The 22,010-nt window shown below is 32.7% G+C and overlaps 1 protein-coding gene across 2 annotated transcripts in view; it reads right to left on the bottom strand.

Moving 5' to 3' along the window:
* LOC129807332 (arf-GAP domain and FG repeat-containing protein 1) overlaps positions 1-22,010 on the bottom strand; it is a 56,826-nt gene that overhangs the window by 4,446 nt on the left and 30,370 nt on the right. The window contains exons 2-5 of one of the 2 annotated variants that reach the window (XM_055856527.1): positions 15,618-15,806; positions 11,131-11,729; positions 6,588-6,674; positions 2,541-2,917 (exon numbers count right to left, since the gene is read on the bottom strand). In XM_055856527.1, the coding sequence (XP_055712502.1) occupies positions 2,541-2,917; positions 6,588-6,674; positions 11,131-11,729; positions 15,618-15,806 (1,252 nt within the window). The remainder of the gene's footprint in view (positions 1-2,540; positions 2,918-6,587; positions 6,675-11,130; positions 11,730-15,617; positions 15,807-22,010) is intronic. The other variant, XM_055856528.1, reaches the window with a different exon arrangement.

Raw genomic sequence — 22,010 nt, 5'->3', positions numbered from 1 at the left:
CACGGCAATCACCCCCTAAAGAACACCGTGTAGCATCCCCTAGGCAAGGTATGCCTTAAAGCAGGTCCGCAACAATATAAAAGTCCAAATAAGTGCTTATTAAGTCCATAATTAAGGCACTTTTCAGGACAGTAGCAGTCTGATGGCAAAAAGAGGAAACTGGACCAGAGATTACGACAGACACGTGTTAACCATTGCGTAAAAAGATATGGAACAATTAGACGTTTCAGAAGAGCATAATACAATGAGTTCCGCTTTCAAAGAAATTCCCGGGACCGAAAAAAAGCCCAGGAATTCACTCCAGTGAGATAGAAAAATTGCATACCTACAGGAGATGTCTTTGGAATAAGTTACAGAAACGCCATGATGTATGCAAAACAGCCTATTTCAACCTATTTTCAGCGCCAACAATTCATAAGAAATGTATTTCAATTCAAATTTACCGCGTGTGTAGCCGGGCGTTTGCCATGAAAGATTATTCATGAAGATCAAGGCTTATCGCGACCAATTTCCCGGCAGCGATCCAGCTCTGTGCCCCCATCCGAACTCTTCCAGGTCATCCCCATAGCAAAAGAAAGCCGAATAGGAATAACAATCGAAAAATTTCTCGGAATTTTTCAGTAATTTTCCTTGAAAAATTCCATAGGAATTCTTTTCTATAGAATACTTCCATGGAAATGTTCGTGGATTTTATGTGGATTTCTCCACTTAAATAAAATGGAGAAAAAATGAAGTTGTCATATGCACCTCATGCTTTCACTTCCGAATATTAAAGAAATAGCAAATATCACGAGGATTTTAATATGTTTTACTAAATCAGTGATAGCGAATTACCACTTTAGATAATAAAAAAAAAAACTATTTTACAAAAAAAATTTTCCTAAAATAAACATTAAATTACATAAAACTAGTATTATTTTAGGTTTGCGACCTATTTAATGTAATCACTTCACTATTATCTACACGAAACGCAGTGTCGCATAATTAATTATATTATAATTGCCACATGAATCACTAAAAATGTTTGGAGAAGGTTTAGAAACAAATTATCCATGTTGTCACAACTCCATTTAATTTGCTAGACATTCGAGAAAAATAGTGGAAAAAACAATGGAAACCCCGTTGAAAGATTGTGGAAATTTCCATAGGATTTCTTTAGCATATCCCACGAACGATTCACGTTTGATTTTCCATATAAATGTAACGCGGAGTTCCGCGAAATTCAACGCTGGAATTCCACTGGATCGTACTTGAAATTCCAAGGAGAGCTATGATTTCAGTGGAATTTCCAACTCCAAATTCCATGGAAAACTTTCTGGAATTTTACCGTCAAATTCCGCGGATTATTGCAATTTGGACGCTAATTATCCACTGGAATTTCCGCGGAATTTTGCTATGGGGAAAAGCATAAGGTGCATGTGACAGCTTCACTTTTTTCCATTTTATTTAGGTGGAAAAATCCATATAATTTCCACGAATATTTCTATGGATGTATTCCGCAGAAAAAATCGTGTATAAATCCATGGGATTTTCCTTGGAATCTATTATGGAAAATTCCTATGGAATATTTCAAGGAAAAATACTGGAAAATTCCGAGGAATTTTTCGCTTGTTATTCCTATTCCGCTTTCTTTTGCTATGGGGCTTGCTTGGAGCGATAGGCAGGAAATATGAAATTCCCGCGAACAGGGAAGGAAATCCATAGCCGGGCTCTATTTCACTATCAGACAAAAAATCTCGACAACGCATGGAAAAAAAATTTGCATACGTTTAGGGACATTTCAAAAATTATTTCATAAATGAACTCCCAAATAGTAGGCAATTCATATCAAATAATTTTAAACTGTTTTCACTTAAGACGGAACTTCCTTAATATCAAAGCTTTATTAAGTATACTTGAAATGCTTTAATAGGAGTCTTTCTTTTAGTGACAGTCTACTATTTCCATTAAGAAATTTCTTGACAAATTTGTTGGAAAATTTTCAACTCCACTTAAACTCGAACTCCTAATTAAGATGATAAACCTCAAAAGTAATTTTGTATAATTTACCGTTTACCGTCTCTCAACCGCTTTGAACCGACTTATGAATCGCTCAAAAGATCCCCCAAATTAGTTTTAAGAGTAATAGAACTGATTTTTTGATAAAAATATTTTTTCGATTCATGACCGGTTCAAAACCGATTTGAAACGATTCATAAATCACTCATAACATTTTCCAAAATACACGTCTTCCATTACCGCTTCGAAAACCGATTGGAACCGTTTCAGGCTTGTCAGGAATTCCAAGACCTTTCCAACGAGCCGAAATATGACACCATTCGATTAAGAAATACGCTCTCTAGAGCTCTTTTACCCTTTGACCTTGAAAAACCGTTATTAGGAATGATTCAACAGTTATTTTCGTATAAAAATGAAATGACGATCTGATTAATCCTGAAAAAAAAAATTATAATAATGTTGCAATTTTCAATACAAACCCTGTGCTTTCCCTTCTGAAACTTGAAAATGAGAGAGAGAAAAAAAAGAAAGCGATTAATTACAGCAAAAGGGTTGAATGAGAAATTTGCCGAGCCATTGTTGAACTGCTGTGGCTGTGGGGTCGCCTCGGGGATCTTTGCGTAGCCATTGGTGAAACCATTTGTGGCAAACTGAGGCGCTGGACTGAAGACACTCTCACTGGTTGTCCACTGAACCCCATTTCCACTTTGGAAGGGATTCTTGAAGGGATTGGGACTGGAGCCCATTTGGAAATTCGATGATGGTGCTTCGCGCTCCTTCGTCTCGCGCAATTGCTCATCGAGATCCTTGAGGGCGGCATAGCGATCAGCGGACGGGGTCGAATTGAGCGATGAATTGGACGCAAATCCTCCACTCGATGAATTCAAACTATTGCTCGAGCTCAGAGACATTGGAAGACCTAAAAAATAGGTAATCCGAAAGGAAAAATTCATATTGACTGACTGAATAAAAGTAATTTAACTAATTTTTTAAGAACAATGTCTTTATGAAAAGATGCATTTGAGTTTCATTGAACAAATCGAAATGTCATTAAATTCCACGTAAATTTCCAAAATTTCATGAAATTTCACGGAAAATTCCAAAATTTCTTTAAATTTCATGAAAATTTCCAAAATTTCATTAAATTTCACGGAAATTTCCAAAATTTCGATACATTATTTCAGTTTGTTTTTTTTTTAAATACGGAATAGTTTATTATAAAATTCACCATAAATTTATTCAATTTTAAAATTTCATACGAAATAAATTTTCATGATAAAAACAAAGTTTCACAATATTTCATGAAAATTTTAAATTGAAAAATTTATGAACGAACCTTCGATGATTAAAAATACTTATGCTGCTTTCTTCTAACTGGAATTTGATAAAACAGAAAAAAATAAAATTTCAGATAAAATTAGAAATTTCATCAATTTTTCAAATATTTCAAAATGTCAAGTGTCAAATTTGTAAATGTATAGAAATTCTTCCACTTCCTCTTCTTATTTGAAAACTTAAAACATTAACAGCTGAATGTTGAATCGAAGTATAAAGATAATTCGAGGATGATCCACCATTTTCTAATGTTTGAACGAGAAATAGAATAAATTTAAACAGTGGATTAACGTTTAAGCCAAAAATTAGACCCCCGATTTCGGAGGTATAACTTTTGGCTTAAAGATGGAATAAACCTGTCCACATCTATCCGCAAATTCTTCCCGAAAATACTGTTAAATGATACAAAATTGATATAATCTGCACTTTAGTGGATTTATTGAAAAGAAATAAGGCTTTCACTCTATTTACAGCTTCTTAAAAAGCCAATTTTGCCTGAAATAAAAAGAAACATCCACCATATGCAACTTCAATGAGTCGCCACTGAAGTAAGAGTCGCGGGAGTCGCGCTTTTTTGCACCCAAAAAACATGCACATTCTTTCACATCCACAATATTGATTCCTATGTTATTTTAGAGAATTTTTAGCAAGTCTGGTGGTTCAAGATTAGCAAATAACGAGAAAAATCCGTGGAATCTTGCTAAATCGAACGAAAACATTGACGAATTGACATTTTCTTGCATGCCAGAAAAGCCAAGATATGGGCTTGCCGTATGACAAAAACAGCTTACGCCAAAGCACTATTCCACGTTTCTGCATACGAAAAAATATTTAAAAGTAGCTTAATTTTAACTCTAGATTTACGCTAATCTGAGGTTCGACTGAAGTTATTCTTCGTTTCAACATTCAGCTGTAAGAAATTATTAAAGGAAGAGCCATTTCAAAAATTTTGGAATAGTAATCAAATATTTAATATAATAAATAAATATCAAATTTATCAAAAACTTCTGGAAAAATCAAAATTTCGAACTTAGGGTAAGATGGGGTCATTTCGAATTATGTCTAATTTGGAACTTTAAAGTTTCCTAACAGTTTTAGATGCCAAAAAAAAAAACAGCAAAAAAAGAACTAAATCAGCAAGACAATTTCAAAATTCCAAAATAGACATGATTCCGAATTGCCACATCTCACCCTATTCTAAATATTTTATAGTTTTAGGGTAAATGTCCTAATTCAAAACCATTTCCAAACCCTTTTATTTTGACAGAAGATTCAACACATTAAGTTCATATTTTTTCTGAAGAAAATTACATAAATTTGCTTCTTGACTTATCTAGAATGTTACTGTTTAGTGAAAATTCTTTAAATATAATTTGAAAACTTCTTAAATACAAGAAAAATAATCTAACGTAAAATGCTTCTATTGGAAACAAATTAATTCAAATGGAGACAAGGGAAGTTTCTAATTGGAGACAAACAGTGTAAGTGAAACCGCGACGAAAGGCCTCCAAAACCTTGTTGAGTTGCTCTTGGGTGCAGGATTTGTTCTTATTCCTGATCTTTTCTCCTTTCCCATCTAAAACCAATAAGAAAATCTCTCCAAAATAATCATACTTCCGGGGTTTCCAATTGAAGCATTTGCAGACATTTCAGAAAAACCCTTTTTGTTCACGAAATAGGTAATTATTTCATTTGAAAACTTCACGTACCGTTAACAATAAAGATTAGCACTTAATTTAACGAAAATTAGCCAAAAATATGACATAAATGTTAAACAAAACGAATAAACAACAGTCAATTTATTGTGTTTTTCATTGGAAAACATGGTCAATCAATGAAAAATTCGATGGTGAAAAGGTACACTTTTAATTTTTCTGAGAAATTAACAAATTAAAATTTGTGAATATGAATGGATTTTCGCTTTATTTGGAGCAAAATTAACTAAATAATGAAACTGTGGTATAGAAAATATGTAAGTATAATAATTTAGTACTGTATTTATCATGAAAACAATGACGTTTCCATTTGGAGTGAAAAATTTCCATTTGGAGCAGGTTTTGAATTAGCTTATTTTACCCTAATAATTCAATGATTGCATGAATTTTGGAAAAATAAAAAAAATCAATTCAAAATTAAAATTTTGAAAACTACAGTAAGAATTTTTTAATTTTCTTTTTATTCCGGAATTTGGTAGCCAGATTAAGACGGCGGTAGTCGCAAAGGGCACATGCAAAAATTTGATAAATAAATATAAATTGAATAAATGTTCATAAAAGTTTCACAAAATTTCCAGATTATAGTTCATTATATTGGTAAATGGGGAAAATGCATTAACCCTTTAAGGACGATTGGATCACCCGTGACCCATAGAGAAAATAATTTTTCCTGACTACCTGAAGTTATTTCTTTCTAATGTTTGTACATAAACACGAAGTAGAAAAATGTAGAAATCTAGAATATTTTTTGCAAATCTCCAGCTATTTGCTATATAAAAAATATTTGAGCTCAAAAATAACGAATTTTCAAATTTTCACGTTGGTGCTTGAATTTTAATATTTTTAATATTTCTAATTTTTTTTAAGCAAAAACCACTTGGGACTAGAAACTATAATAACTATACATAATATTTCTCAACAAAGTAAAAATTATAGTTTATTGGTATTCTCAGGAAAGCTTCATAATTTTCATGGGTCATATATGACCCAATCGTCCTTAAAGGTAAAAAAAAACACCGAATTTGTCTCTAGTGGATTTCAGAATATTTGAGGTTAGACTGTTTCATGTTTTTGTTTATGTGTGCGCAAAATACTTAATTATTCGTGTAATATTGTGTGACATATCAATTAGCTGAGATTTCCCAGTGCAATACTGACCGACTATGAAACTCAAATTCATAAAAACATTGCAATAATTCCATCAAATCTATTTCAACACTTTAAAAAAAAACCAAAAATAAAAATCACAAACTGAAAAAAAATAAAAATAAAACAAAATGATAGAAAATAAGAGGATATCGAACACGGGTAAAAATCAAATTGAATTGCTACACGCAATTGGGGAGATTCAGCGAAAGAAACATAAAAAAAGAACAACAAAAAAAAAAAGCCCAAGCAATTGATAAGGGGCAGAAAAGTTTTTGCTCAATTTCAATTGGGAGGGCGAAAAGGTGGGAGAGACGGTGGTAAATAAAAAAAAATATAGGCGAACAATTGAATGGGGATTTGTGACCATAGAAAAGCACAAACCAAACTTACTCCATCGATTCTGTTCCGGAGGCTGTAAAGGCCATTGGAACTGCTGCCAGAAGCTCCACTGGGTACTTGGAGGTGGTGTTTGGTAGGCTAAACAAGAACATACCATTGTGAATTAAGTGCTAGATGCCCACCACCACAATGATTTATTCACACAACATTTGACCGAAAGGGAAATGGTGGAGAAATTCTCTGCTGTGGGAAAATCTTGTACATTTTGTCCAACATCCAACATTCCCCCCCAATATCTAAATACCCAGACAAAACCACAAATCTATATAAACAAATGGAATTGAAAGAGCATTTGATCACACTTTGTATCTCTTTGACTTCCAATTGTTGACACGGATTATAAAAGTTATTCTCTTCACATTGTACCATGAAAAGTTTTCAAATCACATAATTTAGTAGTTTCACTTTATTCCTTGGCAAATATTATCCAATGCTGAATTAAGTAAATATTATCGATTTTGGAGTTTATAAAGTTTGATAAAAATACATGATAAAGATATACTTCTAAGGAATATTTTTTCATTAAGGGAAGTTTTCTCTGACTTCGACACTTCATATTTGTGCTATATTTCCTTAATGGATTTGAGCTACTATTTTTTTTAGGAAATGTGTGACTACTTAGTATTTAGAAACCGATTAGATTAGTCTGCAATTCAAAAATCTTTGAAACTGAGACGCTCAGAGCAAAAGGAGCAAATTGTATCTATATTTCTGGACAGGTTTAATATCGGTTCAGAACCGATTCAAATCGGTTTCGCTTCATCTAAAATTCTAAGACCTTTCCAAATGAAGCCAAACTTGCCCCAAATGATGAAGAAAGCTAGTGATAAGACCAGATCAGCTTATTGTAGGTAAGATTCTTGACGTGAGCTAATTCGGAATGCATGCAAATTTGATTTAGAGCTAACGTTCAGAGACGCCATTCAGTTGTCTTGAATCAAATTCGTGAAATTATACAAATTTTCTATTTAAACCAAAATATCACAGATTTGGATGGACTGACAGAAAAGTGATATATGGGTGAAATGTAGACCAGAATGTTCTCTATAATTTCGCAGTAGAACATGATCTCATCGATTAATCAGAAGCCGAGATAATCGAGGTTGTTTGTTTCTTAACTCGTTTTTTGCGACCAGAGGCGCCCCAAGTGTTCATTTAATTAACTTAAAATATATCAAAGAATTGTTGTATTTTGTGAGACTTTCCATTTAAAACCCTATTTTAAGTGTCTTGGTCGAGAAGAAGTAGTCATATTGGCATCTGAGTGGTTTCAAAGCGTTATTATGGGAAAAATCAATTTTTTCACACTTAAACGGCAAAATCAGACAGATGGCATTATCTGATCGAAAAATGATGTATAGACGAAATATAGAGACAAATGTCCTCTACAATTATGTCGAAGTAGTCATCAAAATCGGTTAAGCACGTGTCGAGATAATTGAGGTTATGTGATATTGAAATTGGTTTTTCGACTGTAGCGTCCCTGGTGTTGGTCCCACGAAGTTCAAATGTTCTACAAAGTTGTAGCATTTGGTGAGATCTTTCGTTTAAGCCCTCACTCATCAAAATCGGTTAAATAGAACCGGAGATTTTTTTTGATCCTCCCCTTACCCTTGATATATGTCTGAAGCCTATCGACTTATTGTGACCAAGATCCCATTTTAATCAAACACTTAACAATTATACAAATTACAAATGTCCTAAATTAAACTCTATCGTTATCAGTTATATTCTAACGTCGTTACTGTTTAGAAACGCCACAATCTTTTTCAAGAGTCCTGGAAGAACCAGATATACCATTTTTTTGAATTTCGTGAACTTTGAACCCTCATATCTCCGGTTCTATTGTAACCACAGCGAACCCACGGCACTTTTCAGAAACCTTATAGCCTAGACTACTACACTCTAAAATTTGATCAAAATGTGCAATGGCGTTTTCGAGAAAAATGAGTTTAAATTTTGACGCTATCGCAGCGCCATCTGTGGTGAGTTTTTGAACTTCCATCTGAAAGTGTTTATCGAAAATTTAGCTCAAAATGTAAATTTAGAACTGGAGATAGAGGCTGGTCAATTTCCGAACATGGATCCCTTATAGTTCGGGTCAGGGGTTATAGATCGACTTAAGTTTTTTTTTTGATAGGTATAATCTGCGGCTACAACGTAATAAAATTTTAGCCCGATGCACAATGACGTTTTTGAGTTATTTAATTTAGATTACAGAAAATTGAAAATTTTTCCTTTTAATAATAGCGCCCCTAGCGGTAGTTTTATGAACTTCCGATGTTAAAAGGGAAGTGGAATTTCATAAGAGCTTTCCAAAATGGCCTCACTTTTTAAATTCTGACAATTATAACCGGAGTTATGGCCATTATAAGATTTTTGTTTGGACCCTTATAACTAGCTCGGTCAGGGGGATCAGGGGGACCTTAAGTTTTGTACTGATCGAAAGCTCTAAAGCCCAGTTATGACATACTAAAATTTGAGCCCGATCGATGCCATATGGACGGAGCTATTTAGAAAACAAACAAAAGGGGGTATTCAAAATGGATTAAGTGATTATGGAGTGATTAAAAAATGGGATAAGAATAGTAAGCGTCGTTGTTCTGTTTTTTTCCTCAAAAAACTGTGAAGATCGACACACTTTGACCATTTTGACACTTGAGCACTTCAAAATTCGAACAGGATGTACCTCAGCCACTTTACGGAATTATCAAGAAGTAAGAAAGTCTCTTTTTTTGGATCTTCAAATAGATTTTCGAATTTTTCAAGATTTACTTGTGGATGGTAAGATTGTGTGTATAAGATAAGATTTTGCCAGGGGTCAGTTCTCCATTTCGGATATTCCGATGCATCCAGGCCACCAATTGGGCCCCTTATGCTTCCCCACTCCTATTCTATCTTATCCCCCGATACGGGTACCCGCTCTATATCGCAGCTCTGTGTGGACAATCAGTGCCGTTACTATATCACAGCATCCCTTCTCGGTGTGTGTTTGGGATCAGTGACAGCGAATATTTGTATCGATTGAAGTACCACTTTCACATCGAAACTCGTTTTCGTACCAGCCTCTATTGTTTTTAGGCGGTTCACTTTTTGCCAATATGCACCATTGACATTATTATTCAGTCATTCACTGGACGAATTCGAAGCCGATATGGCATGAGAAATCTTTTTCTGTTGCCGCTCAGCCACGAACCCACGACCTCGCAGTCACAGAGCCACTGCTCTATCCTGACCCACTCGAGGCGCTAAGATTGTGTATACCTATGACACTTTTTAAAAATTCGGGATTTTCGCTTTTCGGAATTTTGGCACATTTGGAATTTTAGCCTATTTCGGATTTTGGACTATTCCAGATTTTCACTTTTCTGAAATTTGTGTCATTCTGGATTTTAGACCATTCAAGATTTTGTCTTTTCGTTATTTTGCCTCCTTCGGGATTTTGGCTTTTCTGGAATTTGGCCTATTCCGGATTTTGGCCCATTTGGGATTTTGGTGTTTTAGGATGGCCCGGTTCATCAATTTTATCGATCAGAATAATTAAAATAAATCAATTAAATAGAATAATTCTACATTGAAAGTCTAGTAAAAAGTTTAGTTCCAAAACAAACATTACACGAATGATGTGATGTTTGTTCTTACTACTCTTTTTGACGTTTTCACACGTCACAAAGTTAAACATTCTCAGGTTATCTGTAAAGAATCTCAGCTACCATAAACTTATCTGGGTTTACCACTATTTTTTTCTTCTTCTTAAAATTGATATCATTCGTGTTGTAATTATCTGAATATCAAAATAGATGGAGCAAATGAAAGATCTTGAGAAATGTCACAATTTTTTAAACATGATAACTTTCTGCGATTACCGCTAATGGCGCTCAAGTTAAAAAAACATATTTAATCACTGAGAAAAAACAGGGATGCGATTAACTTTTTTCCTCATAACTTTAACACTTTTTAGATGTAGAAATATATCAACATTTTTTAATGTTAATTTTACACCTTTTTAAGGGTAAAATTAACATGGGAAAAGGGTAACTTTAATCCCTAATACACCTAAAAAGCATAATATTTACACCGATTTCGGGTCAGTACTGCAGGGTAAAATTAACATTTCTGGAATGTTATTTTAACTTTTACGGAATTCTCTCATGATGGCAATTCTCAGTGGTTTTATAATAGTACGCCCCTTAATTCTGCATAACAATGTGTTTCAAACTTTATCACACGATTCCTTAGTGAATAATACTAGGGACTTTGGATTTTCCAGAGAAAAAAAAACACAAAAAAAATCTTTCACTTCCACTCACAGTTCAAATTGTGTGACCAAACACTACTTTAACAAATGCAGCATTTTGTACGACAATTCCTTCATCGTACCCACAAATAAACCTTTTCTCACTCGTAAACCATAGAAAATAAAATTGAATTTTCTCAATGTCTTCCAATATTTCCATTCAGTAGACAATTTGCCAAACTATTTTGCTATACGAGGAAGAAAAGTACAAAAATAAAAAAAATTAATGGTATTTACCTGCAGAATTGTAAATGGGATTGTGTTCGAAATCAGCAAAATTTTCATTTGTTCCACCATTTCCATTGATCTGCTGCTGCTGGCCAGATGACACATTGCCATTGACAATTTTGCTCGTACCATTAGCTGTATTATTCACCATTGTTGTTGATGATTGTGTTGCATTGAAAATATTAGCTGATCCAAAATCAGCCACAAAATCTGCGTCCGGCGTAAATTTATTATTATTATTTGCCACTATACCACTGAGATTGCTCGTGATGCCATTCTGATGTCCACCGCCGTTGCTACTATTGTTATTATTATTTAACCTAGTTTGACTATTGCCCAAGTTAAATAAACCCGTCTCACTATCTGGCGTGAACTGATGCTGAAAATTCACTGGGCCTTTGGTCGTCGAACGCGCATTCTTATTGTGCAAACGTAGCGATTGCGGGGGCGTCAGTGTGATTGATTTCAAGACGGCTGTATTGTCCAGCGTCACATTCGTTGTTGTTGTCGTCGATGACGATGTACCACTTGACGAGGAAGTTGCACATGTGGTCAGCTGTTGCGATGATGCCAGTGATTTAAGCGGACTCGCCGGCTCCAAGTAGTATCTAAGCAAAAAATAAATAAATAAGGGGAGATTCTTCACAATTTCCGCCTACGATACCAAAAGCCATATCATAGTCAATTGCAGAATCCACCTTTAAAATTCAATCCCAAACTGCACAATATTATGCGGTTATAGGAGATAAATTGTCGCAAAAGTCCTCCCACGTTAACAATAACAAAACTTCTAAAGAAAAAAACCTTTTAAAATCCTAGGATTTTCATTGAGACTTAAACCGATAGCTTGCCTTTACAACTTATCTCGGGATTATTTCTCAATGGTCATAACCGCCATAACTAAGCCACGCGATATAATCGGAAAATTTACGGATTTTGAGTTACCCTACTGTCACACTGTTCATAACAATTTTGCCAATTTTAAAAATCGTGCGATCTAAAACCTTAATTTATTTATGGCAAAAGACACCAGAGTAATTGTTTCATAACCAAAGGAATAAATTCGATCTTTTTAGGGACTAAATAAACTTTCCTAATGAACCCAAACTTGTCCCAATCGGTTGAGAAATACACTCCCTAAAGAACCCCTTGGAAGGAACGATACAACGCCAAGGATTATTAGGCACATTTTCGAGACCGAAAAGAACTGCCCGAAATGCATTTGTACCGGAGGCAGCTAAAATCCCGAAAGGGCCAAAATGTTGAAAGCCAAAATCCTTAAAAAGGATAAAATTATATGGAGGATAATGTGTAAAATAATTTCCCAAGACACAGACACTTTACCTCCAGTAAGCGTGGATGCAATCGTAGCTATGACACTTTTAAGAATTCAGGATTTTGGCTTTTGGGAAACACATATGTACCTCCCTGAAGTTGACTGATGGTTAGGCAAATGTAGGTGTGTGTCTCGGCTAAGGAAAATTGTTACAAATGCAAATTATAATTCTATGTCTTGGCAAAAACTTTGAGAAAAATTATTATAAATGTAAGAAAACGGAAAGAAAATGATGAAAACTCATTGTTTATTTGAAAATTAGGGTGTGTGCTTTGAATTAATAAAAAAGGCATTTGTTCAGCAAAAAAATCGACATACTCAATAAAAAACTTTAGAAATGGTCTGTAAAATATTAAAAAGGCAGTAAAATCTTTTTATAAAAGAGCAGTAAAAAATAAAAGAGCCGTATTTTATTGAAAACGATCATTCAAAACTAAAAAGTGATTAGTAAAATATAAAACATGATCAGGGAAAAATAAAAAGTAGTCAGTAAAAACTAAAACTTGATCAGTAAAAAATAAAATGTGGTCACTGTCACTTTCTGATTTTATACTGCTCAAATGGAATATTTCTACTGGTCATTTTTTATTTTTAACTGGCCCTTTTTTTATATCTAGCCAATTTTTTTTTAAACAGAAAAAGCTGAATTTTCAGCAGAAGCACTTGAAGATCAGATTAAAAGCTCTTGAATATCGAACAATTTAGTTGCATTTGTTTTGTTAAATTTTCATTACAGTTTTATTGTGGGAAAGTATTTAAAATCTTGATGAAGTCAAGACACACACCATAATTTTCATTTAATTCATTTCCAGTATATTCATTTTGTCAGTGTTTTATGTCAAGACATAAAAAAACATTTGAATTTGAAACTGTTTTTTTAGCCGAAACTCAAACTCACATTCGGCTGACCTTCGGTAAACTTCTGGAAGTTGTTCGAAACAACATTATACGGGGTTACTCCATGAGACTTCTGAGGTCAATTTCTCAAACGTAACTAGTCACAACTGATTACTGGCTGCTGGGGATTTCAGTGGAGCAATAGGCAAGACTATTGGTTTTGGACGGATAGACCCCTGACTTGACTCACAGTTATATAAGTTCGAGTCCCGTCCGGTGCAAAAATCTGAATGTCTAGAAAAAGACATTTTCACTGTGATATACCGTAATAAAAACTCATGGCTTCTGTCCAAAAAAAACTCCGGTAACATGAAAGAAGCATCCACATTACGAGAAAGGTGTTACCGGGCGATCTACGATCAACAGATTTGAACACGGTATATACGACAACATGATTGATACGATTAATAATAATACTGTTACTGTCTATTTCGTTTTCCAATTGCCAGGTTTAATCGGAAATTAAATTTAGCCACGGTCAAAACCAATTATCTTGTACAACACTCCACTTTGTATTAATCTTATACCAAATTATCTTTATAAAATATATTGTCCAGTAACCAGTCAAAAACTTATCTGGTTATGCTCGTAAATTTGGTCTCTGGTTTCTATACAAACTATACAAACTCTCTTATTGATTAAGATTTATTGATTAGGTACCTTTTAGGAACTGAACTAATCCTCTAGTCTGAACACCATTTTGGAGCAGTAGAAATGAATAAATGTGTAGCAAAATGTAATCACCGGTTCATAACCGATGCATTACTAGTTTATAACCGATCATAATCGGTTAAATTTTATAGCGAATTTTAAGACCTTTTTAAATGAATCCATATTTGGTAAAATTCCTTATATGTTCAGCTTTCTTGAGGTCATTAATTTTTAACCTTCAAAAACCCGCTTAAGAAATGATTCAAGGTTATTATCGTGTGTCCATCAATAACGACTCTAAATACAGGAGTTGGGGAAAATAAAGCCTATGTTAGTGATGCGAAGAACGACTTACGAGAAGCCTCTCGAAGGCCCTAAGTCGCTATTTTCAACCGTTTATCCTGTAATGCCGGCTTCAAAATGGAGGTTTAGCCCTGTTCTCGAAGGTCTCAAAAATCTAAATAACAAGCAATTTTATTGATTTTTCAAAATCTAATGAATCATTTGCCCTTGTGATCCAATCGTAAACAACAATTTTCTAAAAAAATTTGTGCCTAGTTAGAAATTAGAGGAGTTAAGCCAGATGGCTAAGTCTTAGGTCTGAAGCCCGTATAATGCCCTAAGCACATTTACGATTAAAACCGGGATACGACTTAACGTAATTATAATCAAAATAATGATTTGGCTAAATTCGATAGCAGATTCGATTCGCAATTTTAAATTCAAAATTGATTCGAATCTGCTCACTAGAACCTTTGAAATTGAACTTATTTTTAACAACCAAATTTTGCAAGTTTATCCCCTGTAACTAATTACTTCAACTCAAAGATTTAAATTTTTAAGCCCTTTTAAGGACAATTGAAACACCGATGTCCCAAAGATAAAAATTTCCTACGGGTTCTAAAGTCATGTTTAGAAATTTTTAGAAATTTAGTTATGAAATCAAAAAAAAAGTGATTTTTTTAACCCCCATTTTTGACCCTCCCACCCTAAAGGGGTTAAATAAAATTGAAAATTATCTAAAACTCTTAAAATATCTATGACAAATTCTCAAAAGATTTTTATTATTTTATAATCTTTTCAAAAATTAATAATCAAAGATTTTATAATTTTTTTTAGAGAAAATACAGCTTGAATTGATATAATAAATCAATATTTCATAATAGTACAAGTATAATAAATTTCATTTTATTTCTTTTTAAATTAAAAAAAAACCAGTGAATTTTTGTCATAACCCACATAAAATTTAATTGTCAAATAAAATTTTACGAACCCTTTAAATTTAAAACTATTGAAATTTTTCATTATTATTATTTTAAAAGGCATTGTTTAAATCGATTTTGATTTTTTTTGGTACTGTGTTTTTTTTATAGTATTAAATCTGATATTTTTTTTAAAAATAAACATTTTTAGTCAATAAAAATCATATTGGTACGTTACTAAGACACTTCAAAATTTCTTAACGTTTCATTTTTCAAAAATATTTCGCTATTTATAAACACTGAAAATTTATAATTGTCTTTCCAAGTTTGCTTCTTTTAGTGACCATATTTATCAAGATACTGTAGTATATTTATTTAACAAAAAAAAGTCCCCAATATAGGTAACTTACCTCTTTCGCTCATATTTATCAATCATCAATTCACGTTGATCGAGCGGTCGAGTCCTCTTAGGATCCCACAGACCCAGCCAAGTTTTGGCGCATTCATCATTTCCATGACTCCGGATAAATTCAATTTCATCCGGAGTAAATGTGGCCATTGAGATAGACTTGACACGATGTGGTGGAGTTATTCCTCGTCTACCAATGAAAAGAAACCAGAAAAAAAATTTATGAAGCACAATAAAGAGTGTGAAAATTGTTTTAATTCAATTATATCATTCTAACACTAATCTATATTATAGCAATAAATCCTCAATTGCATACAAGCACTATATACATCATTTTGGATTGGATAAATTTATGAATTAATCGTATAGGATTTCGGATGGGCATAGGAGGAAAGAGAAGAAAACGCCACATTTCCTGTCATTCACAATATTCATGTGATTTGGTTGTTAATTCATAAATTTCTATACATTCCAATTTTTTTTATCTTGTTATAATCCAACCAGACACATATATAATAGATTAAATTGAGGAAAATGTTTCATCGATATTTTCACCACAACTTTTTACCCATTATCTTTCTCCCTCTGTCTTTCTCTTCATCTTTCTCCAACCATGTCATTTTTCAGACACGTGTGAGTGCTTTTCGCCCCGTCCCGCACAACAAAATCAATAAACTTCACGTCTTCAACTTTAAACCACATTTTAGACGTGAAATCGAATTAATTTTCATCATTTCACCTTTTAATGTATCTCTTGTGAAAAGTATTCAATAGAAACCATCCATTACATCCAAAATAAATTCTCGTAAAACAGGCAATGCAATTATAGTTAAGGATCAATTTCATCGTATTTGAGATGAAATTTATTATATTTTTATAGACACACTGTCCTTTGCGATGTTTCGATTTTATGAAGTAAATAGAAACAAAAACTATGGGCTTTGACAGTAATTTAAATTGAAAAATAAATATCTGAAATTTTATTCGAGACACCAACGAATTTTTAAACTGTCCCAAAAATGTCCCATTTTTTGTCATTAGCAGTTCTGCAATATAACTTGACAACTAGCACATTGGGTGCAAACACAAGTAGATTTTGATTCTCCAATAGTGTCTTGGATAAAAGGTAAATATGGAGCTCTATTTGCACAAAAAGTCGTTGATGTTCGAAGAATTCAAATTCATTTTCAAATTTTCATACTAAATTTTCGAACAAGGTGGGGATAATTTATCAAATATTGCACTAAAAAGCTCGCAAAAGAATTACTCAGTGATTACGAGAGTAATTAAATAATGGGACAAAAAGAATAAAGGTCGTTACTTTATGTTTTTCCGCATAACAAAGTAAAGACCAACACATTTTGACACTTGAGCACTTTGAAATTCGAACAGGATGTACAACAGCCACCTTGCGAAAGTAACAAGAATAAAGAATGTCCCTTTTTTGGCTTTTCAAATAGATCTTCGAATTCTTCAAGATCTACTTGTGAATCTACTTGTGTAAATTGAGGCCATTTACACCATTGAATTAGAATGAGTTTTGGAGTGGAAATTAAGTTAGATTTTCAGCGGGATGAATAATTTGAGAGGTTAGAATCATTAGAAAAATTATTCTAAATTTCTAAATAGAATTTTTGTTTAATTTCACTGAGAAAGAAACGGGGGTTCGATTAACTTTTTTTTCCCATAACTTTAATACCTTTTAGGTGTAAAAATATATCTACATTTTTTTATTTTAATTTTACACCTTTTTAAGGGTAAAATTAACATGAAAAGGGTAACTTCAACCCCTAATGCACCTAGAAAGCATAATATTTACAACGATTTCGGATCAATACGGAGGGGTAAAATAAACATTTCCGGAATGTAATTTTAACTTTTTCGGATTTCTCTCTCACATCAGTGTTATAATAAGTTAATAATATACAATCTCAGCTAAATGCTTTTTGACTTTCATATCACTTATCACCTTAATACTGCATTTTTTTGTAATATCTGATAAAGAGTGCAAGTTTTATACTTGTTTTTTTTTCTCCTATTAGACTTTTCAGCTGTTATTTCTTTGAAGGAAGCTTTAAATTAAAACCATAAAATAAGGTCAGATTAAACGTCAAATGTTACTCCGAATTTTTTCGTGCGCTCCGAAAACTTTTTGGGACAACTCGGACAAGTAAGAGTAGGCTCTCTTAAATTCGGGCATTTCGGACTGAAATGTCACTCGTATTAGAGAGAAATTCGGGCGTCAAATTGTTTGAAATGCAACGAGTTTGTGTTTTTCTTCATACTAATATTAAGTTTACATATTCATATTTATAGGAAATTTCATGAGAATCCCTTAATAATGCAAAATCACAAATTAACTAAGACAAACCATGGCAAATTTGAGCATATTTGTTTCATTTGAAAATTTGAAAAATATCGATAAACTTTTTCCAAATTTAACTGCTGCACGAATTAAGAAGTAGGGTGAAAGGAACGTCTATTGACACTTTAAGAACTCGTGTCAGCACCTATTGACACCCTACTCTGTACCATTTGGGATACGAAATTTGAACATCTCTGTTTATAGTAAAAGGTAATATTACAAAAAAAAAAAAACGTTATATTACTTATATTTTACTAGATACATTAAATAATTTTCAACATTTTGACAAAAGTGTCAATAGGGGTTCCCTGTCGAACAGACGTTCCTCTGACCCTAGTCCGATCTTAAAAGGGTCGAATTATCGAGAATCTACTGTAAATCCAATACAAGGGGTCGTATAAATATATCGTTTTCATAGTCAAAATTTAAAAAAAAATCTCAATCTAATGCGACAAAGCAAATAACTTTATTAATAAATTTTTAGTGAAGAGGCCATAAATTTAAAGTGAATATTCAATTAATAAGGGGAAGATAGGGTAGTTTTATGCAAGCGAATATACAGAATTTTGGGATAAAATTGATAAATGGCAAACACTCTGTATATATTTAAATAGGCAATACCCAAGAGAAACTAACAAGACTTGAGTAATTTTATTATAAGTCGTAAACGTTCAGTAAATGAGTCTTGAAATTAGTATTTAGTAGCTCTTTAAAACTGCCCAACCCAGCTCTTTTAACTGAATAACAGAGAAATACACATTTAGAAGCAATCTTAAAAAATAAATCTCAATTGCTAAGTTTTCCAAATTACAATAATGAAAAATAAATTAATATAAGATACTCTAAAACCGGTAAACATTAAAATGACCATCCAGAAAATTGAGTATAAAATTCAGTTAGTCTCAAGACTTATGCCCAAAGCACAATAATTTTTGTTTGTAAACATGTTTTCAAAATTTTCTATAGGAGTGAGCGAGATGACTAGATCCAGATCTCACTCACTATCATTGAAATGTCAAAAACATGTTTACTAAACAAAATTTATTGTGCGTTAAGCATTATTCAAGAGGCTCGTGAATGAGACTCGTTTCATTTAAGCTTTTATCTGGGCTTATCATTGGTTTTCTAAGTATAGACATTCTTATTTATATTACTATCTTCTTTTTGAAATTTAAAGAAAAATAGTTAAATAGTCTTGCAATTTTATATAATATTATATAAAATATCAAGAACTAAGAAGAAATTGACTAAGCGGTCAGCCAATCCTAGCGAATAATTTAATACGTACTAATCGCATAGTTTAGTCAAGACACAAACACAAATTGACATTTATAATAAGTTTTCGTATTTCTATAATGATTTTGCAAATATTTTCACAGAATAATTGAGAATGTGTAATTACAAAATCGCTCTTAAACTGTAACAAAAGCAAGGGTGAAAGGGATGCCTTTTCGAATTTATCGAGCGTTTGACAAGTTTGACAGCTGTTATCCAGATACTGAACAGCTGAATAAAAATCTATCCATTTTTTCCAAGTTACAAAGATATTTTTTGACACTGCAAATGTTCCAATAATCCAATGCAATCATTTAAAAAAATTATTGATTTAATGTCATTTATATAAAACATCTATAAGTTCATCGTCATAAAAGCTTTCCCATAATTACTTTTGACTTTTTCACTACAAAAAAATAAAATAAAATCGAATTTCAATGCGGAATTAACTGAAATCTTTGGAGAACGTGAAACATTTCACAGTTATATCCCAGTAACTTCTTGAAAGCAATTAACACAAATTGCCGGAATTGGAAAAGAAATCTGTCTCTCACTTAAGAATTCTATTAGGTCATCCAATTGTCTTCCGGACACCCCAAAGAAAGGAGAGAATATACGTCAAGTAGAAGGCGATTTAATCCATTTTTATCCAACATCTCAAGCATCTTGAATTTATTGTTGCGATAAAAACCGGAGGAGAAAAAAAAGGTCTCTTATCGAAAGGCTGCAAAAAAAGAGTAGCAGGAGGATGTTCTCCATATCTTCAAGAACACACTTTCTTTTCCTCTTCTCTGTTATCGTATCCCCTGTCTCATCTTTCTCACAAAATGATTTTCTGATGAAACGATGGTCACAACCTTGACTTAAATCACATGCAAATTTTTTTTTTTGTAAATTTGCATTTTTCCCATACATCTCTTCTTTCGAGAAAGAAAAACGTCACTTATTTTCTTTTAATTCTCACATTGCACTTTTTAAAAAATAAAGAAAACTGAAATGTTTTCGGTGAGAGAAAAATCCAGGTCAATGGTTACAAGAGTTATATTGAATACAAACATAAAAGTTCGTCTCTTTTCCTATTTTTCCAATTTTTTCCCCACATTTGAAAAGAAAAGGCAGTGTAACAACTTTTCCCCAATGTATTCTTGCAATCACTTTATTATTCAATTTGTGACAAAAATCCATCTCTGTCGCTTGTAAGATTATATACTACATTGTTAAGCAATTTTGGCCTCATTTCATTTTTCCAATACAATTTCTGCTTTCAGTGAGCTATTTGCATTTCCCCTTATACGTAATTCCTTTTCAAAAAAAAAGAAGAAAAAAAAATGCTCAAAAACACTCATGTAAAAATGGCAAAGTTGTAAATTCTTTTTCCCTGACATGGGATCAAAACAAAGAAAATTGACTCCAGACGACACAGAAATTGAAGTCATTCCTCCTCAAAGAACGAAAAAGAAGAAACTCAATTTGTAAAACTCAAATTCTCTTCTAAATCTGCTTATTAACATTGATGTGGTTAAATTGTTTGTGAGATTTTTCATCTAAATAATCCCACAAACTCAAGCAATGTTATTAAATTACAGAGTACCATTTCAAACAGTAAGAAAATTGTACATGTAAGTAAATGTAAAGGACTTACAGTACTCTCGCTAATTCGGTTCTTTTGAGATCCAGGCCAATTTTTAATTCAAGTAGCTATTATATTTGCTTGTTCAATTATTATTAGCTGAGATTCTTTATAATGAGCCCGATCACAAGTAGATTTTGATTCTCCAATAGTGTCTTGGATGAAAGATAAATGGTACTCTATTTGCACAAAAAGTCGTTGAAGTTCGAAGAATTCAAATTCAATTTCGAATTTTCATACTAAATTTTCGAACAAGGTGGGAAAAATTTATAAAATATCACACTAAAAAGCTGGCAAAAGAGTTACTCAGTGATTATGGAGTGATTAAATACTGGGGAAAGAACAGTAAACGTCGTTGTTCTGTTTTTTTCTTCACAAATGTGAAGGCCGTCACATTTTGACACTTGAGCACTTCGAAATTCGAACAGGATGTAACTTCCGTCACCTTGCGAAAGTATTAAGAAATAAGAAAGTCTCTTTTTTGGATCTTCAAATAGATTTTCGATTTTTTCAAGATCTACTTCTGTACGGAAAGATTATCTCTTTCAGTTTAGGCGCTAAGTGAGAAAATAAAAAAATTTTGAAACTTTTTGCTTCTAAAATTCACATTTTAAATTTTTTCAAATTTTTTAAATGAAATATACAATGTAGAATGAGATATCTTTCAGTAAAAAAAAATAAATTTATCTTAGTCAGATAACTTTAAATCGATATTTTTCTTAAAATTGGAAATGAGTTTTTTTGCACAAATATTTTTTGTTGCTTTTTCTCTGACGTGTTACACAAAACTGGGGATAGAACCTAAAAGTAGAGTCAAAATGAGTTCAAACTTTCAAGAGATGTTAGTAAGACTCTTACCGAAGACACTATAGCACTTTTAAATAAATAAAAGCTTTGCAATCGCAGTAAATGTGATTTTTGTGAAGACCGTCTTGAGACGGTCTTACCTGATAGAAGGTTAAGGACGAACCATCAGATTAAATATTTTCTCTTTACCAAGACAGCCCATTTGTTTTCTGATCTGTTACAGATGCTTTTATAAAATGAATACCTTTGGGCATATTGTGGGCCATACTAAATTCTAAAACAATTTGTTGGCATACGAAAAAAGTTACCAAATATCC

Source organism: Phlebotomus papatasi, chromosome 3, assembly GCF_024763615.1.
Source record: "Phlebotomus papatasi isolate M1 chromosome 3, Ppap_2.1, whole genome shotgun sequence".
Taxonomy (NCBI): domain Eukaryota; kingdom Metazoa; phylum Arthropoda; class Insecta; order Diptera; family Psychodidae; genus Phlebotomus; species Phlebotomus papatasi.
The sequence above is the reverse complement of the archived record's forward strand: the minus strand, read 5'-3'. Positions and strand labels throughout refer to the sequence as shown.